We start from the raw sequence: 15,891 nt of genomic DNA, 5'->3' as shown, positions 1-15,891 counted from the left end.
CACACACACACACACACACACACACACACACACACACACACACGGTGTCAGGAATAGTTTGTAATTAAAGTAGAGTATACTAACTCAACAGAATGAAAGCACGGATCTCTAAAACTGGCCAGGGTGTGAATTACAGGGGGAGACTGAAGCATTGCTGTGCCAGGATGAAGGACATTGCAGGGTCTAGACACCCAGATGTGAGAAGTCTTCCTGGAATGACGGTAGACCAGAAAGCAAAAGGATGCTGTTGAGACAATAGCTAAAGCTGGCAGGGTGGGTGCATTGGAGGTGGGGTTGGCCCTGGGTGGATCTCTGGAGTGTTACAATGTGGCTCCTTCGAGGTCAGCAGAGTGCATGCCCAAGGGCTGGAGGCTTCTTGTCTACAGGTTTTTCAGAGACACAGTCCCCTACACAGCAAAACTGATACATGGTATACTACCGAGTCTGGTAAAAGAATACAAAGTTCTTTATACAACTCTTGTCACTCTGTAGCTGTAAAATTATTGCAAAGTAACTTAATATTTTAAATGTTCAAAGAGCCAGCTGGTGGTGGTAGGCGCCTTTAATTCCAGCATTTGGGCGGCAGAGGTAGGCAGATCTCTGTGAGTTCAAGGCCAGCCTGGTCTACAGAACAAGTTCCAGGACTGGCTCCTTCTTAGCTACCGTGAAACCCTGTCTTGAAAAAACAAACAAACAAAATATTCAAGGAAATAGAAAAGGACATAGATATAAGATTAAGGAGGAGGAGTTCTCAACACCAGGGGGCACGTAAGCTTTTTTGGCTGATTCATTCATTCATTCATTCATTCAGCCAGTGTCTCATTACATAGCTCAGGCTGGTCTTGAACTTGGAGCGCTTCTGACTCCAGCCTCCTGAGTAGTAGGTGCACAGGTGTGTGCCACCATGCCTTGCTCATGCACACTAGACTTTAAAAGTTCGGCCCGTCTCCATTGCATACAGAAAGCAGTTTTTAATTATGCCTGAGCATTTACTTATATAAATATTTCTCCAGGCACTCTGATAAGTCATATTCTGAAGCATTCTGAGCTCAGCACTGAGGATCTTATTTCCATTACCTTATTTTTTTCACTGTGTTACTGTGTATTGCAGCTAATTAAATAGCGGGCTTTTTATAGAACAATCCTGCTAACAAAAACAATAGCCCTCATTTGTAGCTAAGTATCTTTTATTAGACGGCATAACTACTCTGCTCCAAGCTGCATCCCCAGTCTGATTTATATGCTTGAACTCCACCTTCACAACTCACTACAAGGCAGAAATCATTATTAGCCTACTTACAGGTGGTGAACTCACAAACAAGGGTGGGGTCTTAGCCGGTGAGAGGCAGAGCTGGGATTGAACCCTGGCAAGACTGTCTCAAGCATCCATATTTTTTTGATATGTCTTTTTGTATCTGGAACACATTTAAAGCTTTGCAAAAGTTGGGCATGGTGGCATACACCTTTAATCCCTGCACTCAGGAGGCAAAGGCGAGTGGATCTCTTTGAGTTCAAGGCCAGCCTAATCCACACTGCTAATTTCAGCCCCACCAGGGCTGTATAGTGAGATCCTGTCTCAAAAACAGAAAGGTTTCTTTAGAATAGAAACTACACCTCTATCTGCACCCATGTTCTTCTTCAAGCAGATTTAAGACAGCATCCTGTGCCTAGAAGTAGCACTCGGCTGATAGGCTGCTCCTGGGTAGAAGTGCTATCTTCTGAACTGCCGCCCACTCAATATGACCTAAGCCCCATGTCCCAAAGTTGTGATGTCTAAGGGACAAGACATCAGGCATGGAATAAGAAAGGAGAGAGAGACCGACCAGCTACCTCAGTGTAGGACCAAGGTTTCCTCCAAAGAGGCCAGTAGGAATCAGGAAGTCCCTCTTCATATGCCTGGAATTGAGCTCAGAGCAAAGATGGAGCTTTCTACCTGCAACATTACACAACATCGAGAGAAAGCTGTTGGACAAAGGGTTAAGGAAGACTCACTGGAAAAGCTGATTCCTAGGCATGGGGTGCGAGGGAGAAGCCTGGGGTAGAATGTGTAGAAAAGGTGAAACCACCCAGGCTGAATAGCAGACACACTGGGGTTCTGGCCACAAAGAGCAGGTTATATCTCTGGGCAGAAACAAAGAAACCTCTAAGTGGGCAACATAGCTCTCTCTCTCTCGCTCTCTCTCTCTCTCTCTCAGAGACAGAGACAGAGACAGAGAAAAACCCTCTACCAGCCTGCCAGCTACATTCTGACTTTTGGCTATAGCATCCCTCTCAAGGGGAGGTGTACACAGACAAATACTTCCTTCCAATGCAGTACTGACCCCCGATGACCACATGTTCTTTTCTGACCAAGACAGTCCTGCCTTACTCTTGCTGTTCCAGTCTCCCTGACTAGTAGCCCCCATTCTTTCCTCATCCTATTTGGGGTGATAAATCACACAGGCACCATACTCAATTTCCACTCTATACAAGCTGCCAGTGGAGGCTGTTAGCTCTGTTACAGTCAGCTGTAAAATTCCTCTGAAGGAGGAGGCAGGGAGCCTGAGTTATACATGCAAACCCGGCTCTCAACCCAACACTGGAAAGACGAGCCATGTCCAGTCCCTAGCTGAAGAAAGCGCTACCAACTTCTGCCTGAGGGCCTGGCTGGCTTGTCTTCTTCGCTGAGCATGTTCTTTACCATGAACTGCACCCCAGCCCTCATTGGGCTTTCTGAGTGGTCTTAATGACCAAATCTGCAGGCTACATAAGTGGTTTGACAAGACACACGTTCACTCTGTTAAGTAGGGTGTTGCAGCTGTCATAGTCCAAGCCACAAGATGACTGTCCTCCACCAGGGACCTACTAAAATGACAGAAGAGTGTTCTGAACAAACGTAAGCCTCCCTTCTTAGGCACCAACAAGATTATCTGGTGCGGACTACAGCTCCAAAGAGCGCTAACAAGGGTCTATATGAACACACTTCCCATCACCTGTGTGAGGAAACCCAATGCTTATTTACATTTACTTCCAGATCGAAAGTGGAACAGACGTCGTGGGGGTCTTTTGAAGAATCAAAATGGCTTATATAAATCCTTCACATTAAAATACCCCGTGCCATCACCAACTCTCGTTTCATTCGATTGCCAGCTGAAGATATCGAGGCAGCTTTGTCTCGCGCTTATGTAAAGCTGCTCCCTCCACTCTTAGGTGTTTTAAGTAAGAAGGCTGCTTTTTCTGCTGCAAGCATCTTCGTAAGATCTAGACAAAAGGGTTTTCTGAGGAACTGGGGTTTGGTGAATAGAAAGGATTCCTTTAGTGAGCCATTTAGACGTTTTAAAAAAATCCTTTCAGAAAAGGCCATGCTTGCTCAGAATCGCTTCATCAAATCTGAACTGTTTCTGAATGGGAGGCCCGCCGCTCTAGTGGCATTTACCTGGGGTTTCTTTTTCATTTATTTAAATTCTGAAGGTAGTTTAAATACCAGAATCCAATTGCAGCTAGCCTGTGTGTTGCTAAAACTGTGTGATAGGCTTAGTGAGCACACTCCAGGCTCCTGTCAGGTGCAGGGCCCTGTGATGGCTCAGCTAATGAAGGGGGTGAAGTGTCATTTCAAAGGGATTCACACGAGCAAGCGGCCTTTGAAACTTCTCCCCAAACCGCAGGATCTTAACAGGGGAGAGAAAGAGCAGGGCATGAGAAGAATGAAAAGAACTCCAGGCACAAGGACCAGCTGGCAAGAGGCTCAGGAGATGCGGCAGGAAATACACCAGGTGCATCCACTAGGTGACAGGGATAAAAAGCTACAGGAAGTACCCAAGTGTCGGGGGTAGGGTGGGCAGAGCAAGTGAGTGGTGTTACTAAGCCTCCAATGGTTGATGGGTTGATGGTAGATCTACACTGGGACGGGGGTGGGGGTTGGGGGGGGAGTCAGGACCAGAAACCACTTCGGGAGATTTCACAATTGTTCAAATAAAACAGTAACAATACAGGTGGAGATGGAGAGCAATGAGCAGAGGAAGAGGGGTTCCCACATGGTGGAGGTCAGGGATGAATCCCAGGACTGGTATATGCTAGTCAGTGTTCACTTCTGAGTTTCATGTGCAGCCCCAGGTTTTTCTAGGTTGGCTGGCTAGGTGGCTGGCTGGCTGGTTGGTTGGTTGGGTTTTTTTTTTTTTTTTTTTTTTTTTTTGAGATGGGGTCTTGTTGTGTAGCCCAGACAAGCAAGGAGCTCACCATCCTCCGGCTTCAGCCTCCTGAGTACTGAGATTAAAGGTAGAAATCACCTGGCCCTGCCTGTAATACATTCTTTTAAAAACAAGATTCAAATCTCTAGAATTTGGAAACTGCTATATATAAGAAGCTATGAGAAAAGGACATTCCATAGAGATCTGGGACCTTAAGCCCGGACAGGGATGGCAAGGTTAACCAGAGGCCTCCTGTGAGACTGGATGGGAGTGTGAATGTGTTTGCTCCTCACGTCTATCCTGTGCAGCCACAGGGGAATGGCCATGTCACAAGGTATGAACACATCCCTCCCACCTGCCAAACACTCCTGATTGTGAGGGGATCATTTGTCAAGCAGACGCAGGAAGGAGGGAGGTTTAGAGACCGGATCAACCAACCTGACACAGGCCAGAGCCTGAGGAGGGTCTTGGAGGAGTTATCACAGGAGGAGGTGACAAGGGACCCCATAAAAATAGGAGAGGGTGAAGCTAGAGGCCTCAAGCAAAAGAGAGCAACACAATAGTCAGGGGGCTGAAGAGATGGCTCAGAGGTTAAGAGCAGTGGCTGTTCTTTCAGAGGTCCTGAGTTCAACTCTCAGCACCCACATGGTGGCTCACAACCATCTGTAATGAGATCTGCTGCCCCCTTCTGGCCTGTACATGCCAGCAGAACATTGTATGCATAATAAATAAATAAATCTTAAAAAAAAAAAAAAAACAAAAAGACAATAGTCAGGATGAAAAACCTCGGAGTGGCAAAGCTGAGAAGTAAAAAAGCAGAGGTACCAAAATAGTAAGAGACAGAGGGCAGCAAAAGAAGCCAGGGTGAGGATTCCTCATTGAGCACAGTTCTATGCTGTGCTGGGTGCTAATGGCCCAGGTCTGCTTTCTCCTGACAACCACCTGGCAGGCAGAGTCATTGGATGCAGCTGACTGGTTTCCCCAAAGTATGCCACAAATAAGCAGTGGGCAGGGCACCTAAGACAGCCAGGTCCACATGCTTAGCCTCCGGTCTCTGTGGTGGGGGAGGAGACTAGAGATCACATCTATCCTGGGTTCACAGGGGGCCTAGAACTGAGTTCAGTACGGGAAGGGCGCAGGTGAAGCGTGAGGCTGGCAGAGCCCATGGTGGTTCTTTCACTAGGGGGCAAAAGGAGCATTGATACTGGGTTCTTGGCTAACATAAAAACCATTTTGAGGGGGCTGGAGAGATGGCTCAGAGGTTAAGAGCATTGCCTGCTCTTCCAAAGGTCCTGAGTTCAATTTCCAGCAACCACATGGTGGCTCACAACCATCTGTAATGAGGTCTGGTGCCCTCTTCTGGCCTGCAGGCACATACACAGACAGAATATTGTATACATAACAAATAAATAAATAAATATTTAAAAAAACATTTTGAAAGGCAGAATTTTTTCATTAAAAGATCAGCTTTAGACTAGGACTTACGGACTCTAACAAAATACAGTGAGCTTCTCTATATATATAAAAATGCAAATTCTATGTTTAATATATGTGTAGAAGTATTCGTGCATTAGAATTGTACATGCTTTACATACGTGTAGAAGTATTCATGCATTAGAATTACATATACTTTACATATGTGTAGAAGTATTCATGCATTAGATTTGTACATACTTCACATATATGTAGAAGTATTCATGCATTAGAATTGCACATACATTTTTGCATTCCTTGCCTTTGTCTTTCGAGAAATTGAAATTTCCTTTCAAAACGATATTTACCGCTGGATCTGGGGAAGCAAAAGGAAAACAGGCTATGAGAACATACAAGATAGCAGAAGAAATAAACACTAAGTAGTTTTTTTTTTCCTCAGCCATGGGGTGCTTTCACCAGTGGAAGCGAATTCACAGTGTCCTTTATGGAGAAAAGAGCTTTCCTCCGGAGCTGCAGGAGCCGAGGGAAACATGCTCAGGCCTCCTGGGGGACGCGGCTGGCTGTCATGTTTGCAAGCCTCTGAGAGACATAAGCTAGCAGGCTGTTCTCCGGGCGGTGGTTTTCTGTCTAGCATTGTCCCTGCAAACCAGCTGTGAGCTGTGTGTGCCTGAATGTCAGGATAGGAAGGGCTTTCCACCTCCTGTCTGGAACAGCACCCTGAAGAGGGCGAGTCAGTGGCTTTCTGAGTACAGGGGACAGTCAGCAGCAGCAGGCCTCCCAGAGTGACACTTTGGGGTGTGAGGAGGATGCAGTGTTGGTTGCATTCAGTCTCGCTATTCGTAGAGGCATTTTATTTTTCTTCCGCTGTTTTGATGCAGGATTTCACTGTTTATTCCAGGCTCCACCTCCCAGCCGAGGCCCCCTGTCTTAGTTTCCCAGCGGATGGGATTACTGACCTGCTCCACCACATCAGGCTAACATGGGCACTTCAAGTGAGATAATAGAAATTTAAGAAGTGGCCAGGTATGATTCCATCACTAGTGAGGCTGAGGCAGGAGGATCACTGCAAGTCCAAGACCATCCTGGTCTATATAGCAAATTCTAGACCTTGGGCTATCTACTAAAAACCTATCTCCCACATGCCCCCCTCAGAAAACGAAGTTGGACAATTAAAGCTGAGCCCACCCGTTGTTCCAACAATGAACGAAAAGGAGAACAATTTAATCACTGGTTGTTTGTGTGACCTAACGAGCTCCCTGCCATTGCTCTCCTCCCCAGGCCCACCCCTCACCCCAGCAGGTGCTTTTGTGACCTTTTGGGTCCAGGCTGAGACAGGATAATCCCAGGAAAACTCGGCTTAAACCCTCCATACTGATGGCTTTGGTGACAAAAGTGACCTTAAGCCGGGCGATGGTGGCACACGCCTTTAATCCCAGCACTCGGGAGGCAGAGGCAGGTGGATCTCTGTGAGTTTGAGGCCAGACTGGTGGTCTACAAGAGCTAGCTCCAGGACAGGCTCCAAAGCTACAGAGAAACCCTGTCTCAAAAACCCCCCCCCCAAAAAAAAGTGACCTTAAATAAACAGTTTCAGGCTGGTTTTGTGACTGAAGCAATCACTGGTGGATGATAAGCCAGGGCCTCAAGACAAGTAAGAGTCTCTACCTCCGACCTGGAAGTTGACATTTGGTGGACCCAGCTGAACATAGTCAAACTCATTTCTTCAGTCCCAGCAGAAACACATGTCTATGGATGCTGTGTCCTGAAGCTGCAGGGGCAGAGGGAAGGGGACCCTTGGCTCAAACTAGCTTGAGCTGGCCACAGCTTAGCTCTTTGCTTTAACGTCATGGGCAGCTTTGATTGGATGGACTAGCTCCCTAAGCTCCTTCCAAGGGTAGGAAACAGACAAGAGCCCAGCCTGAGATGGCTACTTGTCCCACGGTTGCTTGTACGCTGCCCACCTACTGTCCAGTGAGGTCTATCCTTAAATCCTGTTACCTTTCCAAATGAACTGGCTGTGACCATTGGAGAAATCTCCGTTTCCATCCAATATCAAGATTGGTTTTTTCCCCAGAGAGCACTTGCCCTGTATCACTGAACTGTGAATAAGCGTGGGGAACTGTCCTTTTGTATCGATCACACATTCTCTAAAAATACAACATGTTCCTCTAGTATAGGCTGAAGTAGAAAGCACTGTTTTAAGAGGCAGTCCTGAGTTCAAGTCTCAGTTCCATCACTGTGTGTGAGTGTGTGTGCACGTACGTGTGTGCGTGCATGTGTGTGTGTGTGTACATGTGTTTGTGAGCCTGGGTGGTCCTCAGGGCCTTGTGCACGCTAGGCAAGTGCCCTCCATTGAGCTATACCTCCAGCACAGCCAGTTCTGCCTTCTTAACCCTCAAACATGCATTGAAATCCTGCTATGTGTGGCTAGACAGGGAGAGGTGGTGAAGCTCGGTGGTCTGGCTGTCACGTCACATCCCAGAATATGCTCATCTCCGAGGGACACTCCTCAGAGTCTTAGTCAGTGCTTTGACACTGTGAAGAGACACTATGACCATGGCAACTCTTATAACGGAAACCATTTAACTGGGACTAGCTTCGTTCCTTATCATCATGGTAGAACATGGGGCATGCAGGCAGACTTGGTGCTGGAAAAGGATCTGAGAATTCTATGTCTATCCTTAGGCAACAGGAAATGAACTGTGGTCACTGGGCATAGCTTGAACACAGGAGACCTAAAACCCCACTCCCAGTAACAAACTTCCTCAAACAAGATCACACCTCTAATAGTGCCACTCCCACTGGGGACCTTTTTTTTTCAAACCACCACATCACTTCTGCTTTCTGACTCTGGCTAAGTGTTGTGAGGATTAAAGGGCTTGGTCATCCAAGCCAGAAGTCATGGGTGGACCACATAAGGTGCTGTTTCTCTGGGTTCATCAGGGACTCTAAGGAAATGTTTGTGAGATATACATGTGGGGACCCCCCAAGGCCATCCTTTGAGCCCTAGGGACAGGAACTACAGTGGGCGTCTGATTTACGCTGCTTTGCACAGCACGCTACTTGGACCGAGGCCACTGGAAGACAAGGCAAGGGATTCCAGGGACCACAGCTTCCCAACCACTCAGTCTCTCCAAATCTACTGCCAGCAGTTTGTACGTGAGAAGTTCAGAGACGTACAAGATTCATCCTTCTTTCTGGGCATGAAATCACCTAATCCAAAAAAAATCGTAGTGAAATGTGTGCGTTTAAGACAAAGTGGATCTTAGGACCTCACAGGAGGCTGGAACCCTGACATTATATATATGAGCTAATTTTAAGGAATCCATATATATAAGCCAACTCTAGTTAGGTAAAGGATCTGCACACTGGCCAGTCCTTCCCGCAACATCTTATCCAGCCATGTCTTCTGTGTGAAAGAGACATTGCTGCTCGGATTCTGCAGCCTGAGGACTTACTCCATAAGCTCTGTGCAGAAAGAGGCCACACGGCTATTTCACAGGTCAGCACGCACGGCACTGACAGCGTGTAAGCCATGCTGGACAGGGTATTAATAAACGGGAAGCTGCCATCTGGCAGCACAACCATGGTACCTTCACTGCCATCGCTGTGGTCAGATCCGTGTAGGTTTTTGGGTTTCTTCATGACAAGTTGTTTACAGGGAGGCGAGACCAACAATTGCACTAACTTTTTCTCATACGCTTTTCTGGTGGAAGCTGAGAAACAACATGGAGAATTGAACTGTTCAGTGTTGTATACACAGAGTTCAAAAGTTATTTTCTAACCCAGGCCTTTCTTCGAGGACCTGACATTATTGCCCAATTATGACTTTCAACAGTGAAGTGGACCCCCCAGCCACTCAAATCACTGCTCCCATTATACCAACAGGTACTGGATACATCTTATACAGATACATTTCATACTGATACAGATTATCAGTAACCGGGTACTGAAGACATCTGAGAACAAGCGGGACATGGTTGTCCATGAGAATAGACATAATAAAAATACAGGCTACATCCAAAAACTCAAGGTGACTAATACAATAATTGGATTTTCAGTGTTGAAACAAAACAAAACGACAAAAACAAAAACAAAACAATACAAACAAAAATTTCCCTCCCTGGCCTTGTATTTCCCAGTCTGTAAGGACCTGGGGCTGTCTGTTCCAGCTCCCCTCCATATGGTTTCCTGTTTTCCTCCTTGTATTTTTAGTGCCTCTTACTGCATATGTCCCTCCTTCTTCGACTTTTCTGATTTAGACTTCAGATATAGTTTGTCAAACGACTACCCCCCCCAACATGAACTGTAAACATACGCAGTATTGGGCCCGCTGAAAATCCAAGCTTCTCCAGTTGCATGTGCAGTTCACAGTCACTCAGACACTGCACATCCACCATACTGATAGATGCTGGCCTCCTCTCTGACAGCGACTCCTGGGAGCAGGAAAATATTACATTCATTAAGATAATGTTACCAGTAAATACCACAGCGCAGGCGCTAAGGCACACATCGCCGCTGCTGCCGGCTGCTTGAGAGGCCTGCTGGGATTGGCAGCCTTCAGGCAAAACTTGAGGTTTCTACTCTACCTGAGGTTCTTAGGGATCGGTGATTTCTAATGTTTTCCCTCAACTAATGTAAGAAAACTTACCTGGGTAAAATGAGGAAAATAGTTTCATCCTGGAACTCTGCTCAGGACTCCAGTGCCCCGCCCCGGAAGATAGGCCGTTAATTAAATAAGACTGAGGTGTGAGAGATTTGTTTTCAGTGAGTGAGAAAGTTATTTATCAGTGCCCTCCTTTTCCTGAGGCTACCGGGAGCTCAGGGCAGTCAAGGACTGCAAGCTGGCAACGGTTGGCTTTCCCTCCTGCAGTTTAACACTGAGCACAATGAGACGCAGTTTTTAAAGGATTCAAAATTTTCTACTTACATGCATTTTGTGCACAAGTGCAAATGCATCTGTGCAGATGAGTGTATACCACAGGAGGTCAGAGGATATCTTATGAAATTGATTCTCTCCCTCCATCATGTGGAGCCATAGGCAAGGGCCGTTATGTTGTCAGCCTAATGGTGTTTTCTGTTTTAATTAGCCACTAGAAAACACTGTGGCTGATGGACTGGCATTTGGAAAAAGCCAACGCTCAATCCTCCACGCAGATTGAGTTGAACAGGTTTGTGAAGTCTTGATCTGTCTAAAACTGTTCAGCCTCAAGTCAATTAGTTATATCCCCTTTACCTCTTGATTCCCACTCCCCAAACGGACCCCATCACCCACGGAGTGATGTGGAGAGGGTGGAGTCACTCATCCGAGGAGCCTTCTCTCTGGCTTTGCCATTCGGGACTCGTATATTGGCTCATTTCTCACAGGTCTCAAGGATTTTAATATTTCAGGGAAAGCAATCTCGGTGCTCAGTACGGAAAGACAGCGTCCCACTTTAGAAACGGCTTTGCCTTTATTGATGCTCAATCAATGTCCACTTAGGAAGCCCATCGTAAACAAGCTAGAAAAAGCCAGGGAACTGTGACCCATGACAGAGTGCTCAGGAACGCTTGCTTGGGTAATTCTGTGATTCAAACTATGCTTCTTTTCACAAACGCAGGCTTGGTTAACATTAGTTTCTGCCTTCTCCATGCATTTGGGAGGCTGTGTCCAGAAATCAGTCTAACGCTAGAAAGGCAAAGGGCACTGGGCTCACAGCTCAGATTTTTATTTATTTTTTATTATTTATTCATTTATTTGGGACTGGAGGCACACTTAAGCCATCCGGCGACATTTGTTCCAGAGAACAGCTGTCTGTTGTTTCCCTGGCTTCCCAAAAATAACCTTCCAAAGAGCTCCCATCAATTTCAGTGACATTAAACAATTGCCTAGAGGGGACACACATATGGAAGACAAACATGCAAATGCAACCCAACCGGATGATGAATTCACTCACCCCTTCACATGGTTGTGGGAAGTCTATGCAGTCAGGCAGCAAGTCGGTTACCTAAGCTGTGTGAGACTCACCCAAGGGTTGCCAGGAACAACTGTCCCTTCCTTGCCTGTTAGATATGAGGGTAATCACAATACTGACAGTGTGACATCAGCGACCTCCCTCCGGCCCAGCAACACTGATGGGGAAATTAGATGACAGACTTAAGCTGAGTTCAAACAGAGGGAGGCACTGGCTAGCTTCAGAGGTGGAGTGCTGTGGCAGAAGATCTGAAGAGGCTACAGTCACTACGGCGCACAGGAGGAAGGAACTGCACGTGACTAAATGGTGCCAAGAAACATGGAGGAGAAACGAGAAGTCAAGCAAATGCCAGCATCCGGGCCACCATCAAAAGACTCACAGGGAAACCAGAAAGTGGAAGAGATATCGGTCCACATGAAGGATTTTTATGAGAGCCAGGCGTGGTGATGCACACCTTTAATCCCAGCACTGGGGAGGCAGAGGCAGGCGGATCTCTGTGAGTTCGAGGTCAACCTAGTCTACAGAGTAGGTTCCAAAAGAGCCAGGGCTACACAGAGAAACCTTGTCTTGAAAAACCAAACAAAAAACGGGCTGGAGAGGTGGCGCAGCAGTTAAGAGCACTGCTCTTCTAGAGGTCCTGAGTATAATTCCCAGCAACCACATGGTGACTCACAACCATCTGTAAAGGGATTTGCTGCCCCCTTGAGGCATGCAGTTGTACATGCTGACAGAGCACTCTTTTTTTTTGTTTGTTTGTTTTTCGAGACAGGGTTTCTCTGTGGTTTTGGAGCCTGTCCTGGAACTAGCTCTTGTAGACCACGCTGGTCTCGAACTCACAGAGATCCGCCTGCCTCTGCCTCCCGAGTGCTGGGATTAAAGGCGTGCGCCACCACCACCCGGCTCTGACAGAGCACTCTTAACATTAAAAAATATATACATAAATAAACTTTAAAAAGAAAAAAAAAAGAATCAGGGCGGGCAAGAGGGCTCAACAGGTAAAGACACTTGCCACTAAGCCTAATGGCTTGACTTCCATTCCTAGGACAACCTGGAAATTGCCCATCCTCCAACCTCCACACCACACCCACACTGTGGCATGCGACTGTCCAAACATATCACACATACATATGCAATAGATCTTTTTTTTTTTTAATAGAAGAAAGAAAAAAGAAGACTGGGGATGGAGGGTATGTTCTGAGCATACCGAAGTCTCATGGCTTAGACCTCTTTAAAACACGTTCATGTCTCATTCCATTCTCTGGATCCCCGCAAGGCAGCTGAGCCATATCATTACATTGCAAAACGTAGATCTTATTGTTGCTTTATTTTAGGGAAAGAGCCGTCATACTAGTAGCTGGAGTCTTTCAAGCAAAACTGCTGTAGTTTTCAAAACAATTATGCAAGACAAAATGTAACTGAGAAAACACAGTGTGGTCCTTAACCTCCAGGGAAAAGGGAGCCATCTGAAAGGGTTTAAAGAAAACAGAGGAACCGGCCTGTCTAGACTCGAACCCCAGCTCCATCCCTCACCATCTGCACATGGCTGAGGTCCCCCTTTATCTGCAGTGGCAATGACAGCTGGAACTTTCCCCATGAGACGGGCATGAGGCCTTCGTGAATTAAAACACATAAAGTTACTTGGCACCCAGAAAATCCTATGGGTTTCCATTATTTTAATTATTTCTGAGCCCTGGCCTCAGAGTTTCTGCCTGGGAGGATCCACCCCCTTTACCCTTCAATTGTAGTCTTATAATAACTTCAGCCTTTTCCAGGCCCTGAGAAAGAGCGGAGCATCTTGGGGTGGACGGCTAGGAAGGCTGAGTGCTCCCAGACCGTGAGTGCTCCCAGACCGTGAGTGCTCCCAGACCGTGAGTGCTCCCAGACCGTGAGTGCTCCCAGGCAACTGTGACTCCTACGTTCTGAATAGAGCCCCAGCTTCCAAACACACGATGTGATCGTTTATCAACATCCAAACACTGACTTCACCAGACAAAGACTTGGAAAATTGACACATTTGTTTCAATGAAAGCAAATAAACGATAGGCTTGACTTATTAAGATGCAGAAGCATTTTGTTTACACGGCCCAGAATTGCTTTCAACAAAAATCGGGCAGCAGGTGGAATCGCTTCCATTTTCAACAGCGAGACCGTTGGAAGGAGACAGACGTTTGTGAGACATGTTTGTGGTCAGACCCCCGGAATTGGAAACCCATAGGGTTAAACTCAGCCGACTCCAAACATCTCTGGCGTGAGCTCCCTGTTTTGTGTGCTTGTCTTCAGACAGACCATGCTCTTGAAGCTCCCCCTCATTCATATGCACAGTGCCATTGTCAGCCCTGCTCCGTCTGAGAATCCCCGTGCCCGGTGAAGTCCTGAAACAGTTGGTGCCAATGCGCCCAGCCTTCCTGTCAGTCTTAGCTGTGTGGTTCTGGGCACTGGCTTGTTTTGTTTTCATTTTCTCCATAGCTGTGACGACATTTTATCCCATTTTTTGAGTCGAGTTTAATTGCCAATCGACTAGGTATTCAATTCGATAAGGTATCTAAATCCTGAGTTTCCTCCTTTTATTAAAATGTAGATCCAATTTTCTCCTCCCTTAATGCCACATGCTGTTATTAAACCAAAATAATGGAAATAGTAAAAGCCAGATGTCACTTCAGTCTCAGATTTGATATGGGGCACAATTTCCTCTCCTCAAGCCTAATCTGCCGCTTATTTACTCCCCTCCTCCTTGGGAAGAATACACAATTTAAATGTAAATGTAATTTACGTAGGGGAGCAGCAAGTAGATTTGCAGTTTCAATTGCCAATAACCGTTTGCAAAAGGGAAAATCAGCCGAGGCAGAGAGCAGCAGCTGTCAGTCTCAGGTTGAGTCATTCACCATCTCAGCTCTGTCCCCTGAAGCCACCTGCTGCAGAGCCGCAGCCAGGGGAATGGGTTACAGCAGCCCCTCAGGTATTCCTAGCTGGATCCATCACTCCTCTGTGGAGGCTGGGGGAGCTTGGGTCTCAGTGAGCAAAGCCCACTGTCATCACCTTGGAAAGCTAGAACTGATGAATTTCTCTCAAGTTATCGATCGTCTCTGGTAGCAGAGCCGGCGTGATGCTTGGCTTAAGTCAAAGAAGGGGAAAGGAGACAAAAATAAATAAATAAATGAAATTCAAGAGTACCATTGAAGAGCTCGGCATCTCTGTTAGGAGAAGAAGAATACAGATCATTAAAAGAGAAGAAGGTAAATGTCAACAGGAAAGCTCCCAAAGTGTCATTCAGCCTGAGACTTCCAGAAACTCTGCTTTGTCACAGGAGCTTGGGCGACAGCCACGAGAGCCTGAGTAAGAAGGAAAACCAGTCAGACCGTGTGGGGCCCAACTGCGGGGTTCTTGTGGGCTACATTGAGGGGCTTGGCCTTTCTCCAGGCACATTTAGAAGTTTCTAAGTGGGATGTGCTCTGACGTCCTGGGTAGATTAAACAGGGTGAGAAAGAGTGAAGGGTGTGCGGCTGAAAAAGTCTAGAAGCTACCTGAGGGGCTACACAGCAGCCCGGAAAGGACACCCGCACGGACGTCCCTTCTGCTCCCTCAGAGAGGCTCCACTTCTTCCTGTCCCTTGTCTCAGGAGGGAGTACACTCAGTGCGTTCAGACAGGCCTACTCCTCAAAAGTAAATCTGCACGAGTCTACACCCTACCTGAAGGCTGCAGTGACACAGATAATCCACAGTCTCTCTTGTTTGTCTCTGGGATTAATGGCACCTTTTAAAAATTTGCCTTCCTAATTAATCTTTCTTAGGCTGATATTAAAATTATTGAATAGTCTTGGAGCCCCGTCAGCTGGGTAGAGGAGTGTGGGAGGAGGGGTTGATGCCACAGAACTTCACCTTGGATCAGACCAGGAAACTGCTGGAGGGACTGTGTGGTGGCAGGGGCCTCTATGGTGACACACTCCTGCCCACAGGCAGCCTAAGCACCTGGCATGATGGTGTAGAAGGTGAGATGGGAAGTAAGGTGGAGTCTCTGCTCCCAGGGAGCTACCTGGACCAGGGAAAAGAAATAAAAACATGGCGAACCAGAATGGTGAAGGCCAGGAGGGGATGTTTCACTAAGAGATATGGGGAGAGGGGCAAATCCCAACAAATACATGTGAAACAAAAGAAAAAGTCACTTAAAGGCCACTGCATAAACACAACAGCAAATGTGCTTTTAAGAAAGCATGTGCAGGCCGGGCAGTGGTGGCACATGCCTTTAATCCCAGCACACAGGAGGCAGAGGCAGGCAGATCTCTGTGAGTTCGAGGCCAGCCTGGTCTACAAGAGCTAGTTTCAGGACAGGAACCAAAATGCTA

At 46.8% G+C, this 15,891-nt stretch overlaps 1 protein-coding gene across 1 annotated transcript in view; it reads right to left on the bottom strand.

The window, feature by feature from the left end:
* Positions 1-15,891, bottom strand: part of Lemd1 (LEM domain containing 1) — a 58,315-nt gene that overhangs the window by 15,934 nt on the left and 26,490 nt on the right. The window contains exons 2-4 of the mRNA XM_026779999.1: positions 9,916-10,033; positions 9,191-9,313; positions 5,885-5,955 (exon numbers count right to left, since the gene is read on the bottom strand). Coding sequence (XP_026635800.1) covers positions 5,885-5,955; positions 9,191-9,313; positions 9,916-9,997 — 276 coding nt within the window. The 5' untranslated portion in view covers positions 9,998-10,033. The remainder of the gene's footprint in view (positions 1-5,884; positions 5,956-9,190; positions 9,314-9,915; positions 10,034-15,891) is intronic.

Source organism: Microtus ochrogaster, chromosome 6 (assembly GCF_000317375.1).
Source record: "Microtus ochrogaster isolate Prairie Vole_2 chromosome 6, MicOch1.0, whole genome shotgun sequence".
Taxonomy (NCBI): domain Eukaryota; kingdom Metazoa; phylum Chordata; class Mammalia; order Rodentia; family Cricetidae; genus Microtus; species Microtus ochrogaster.
This window is presented reverse-complemented; position numbering and strand designations above follow the sequence as displayed.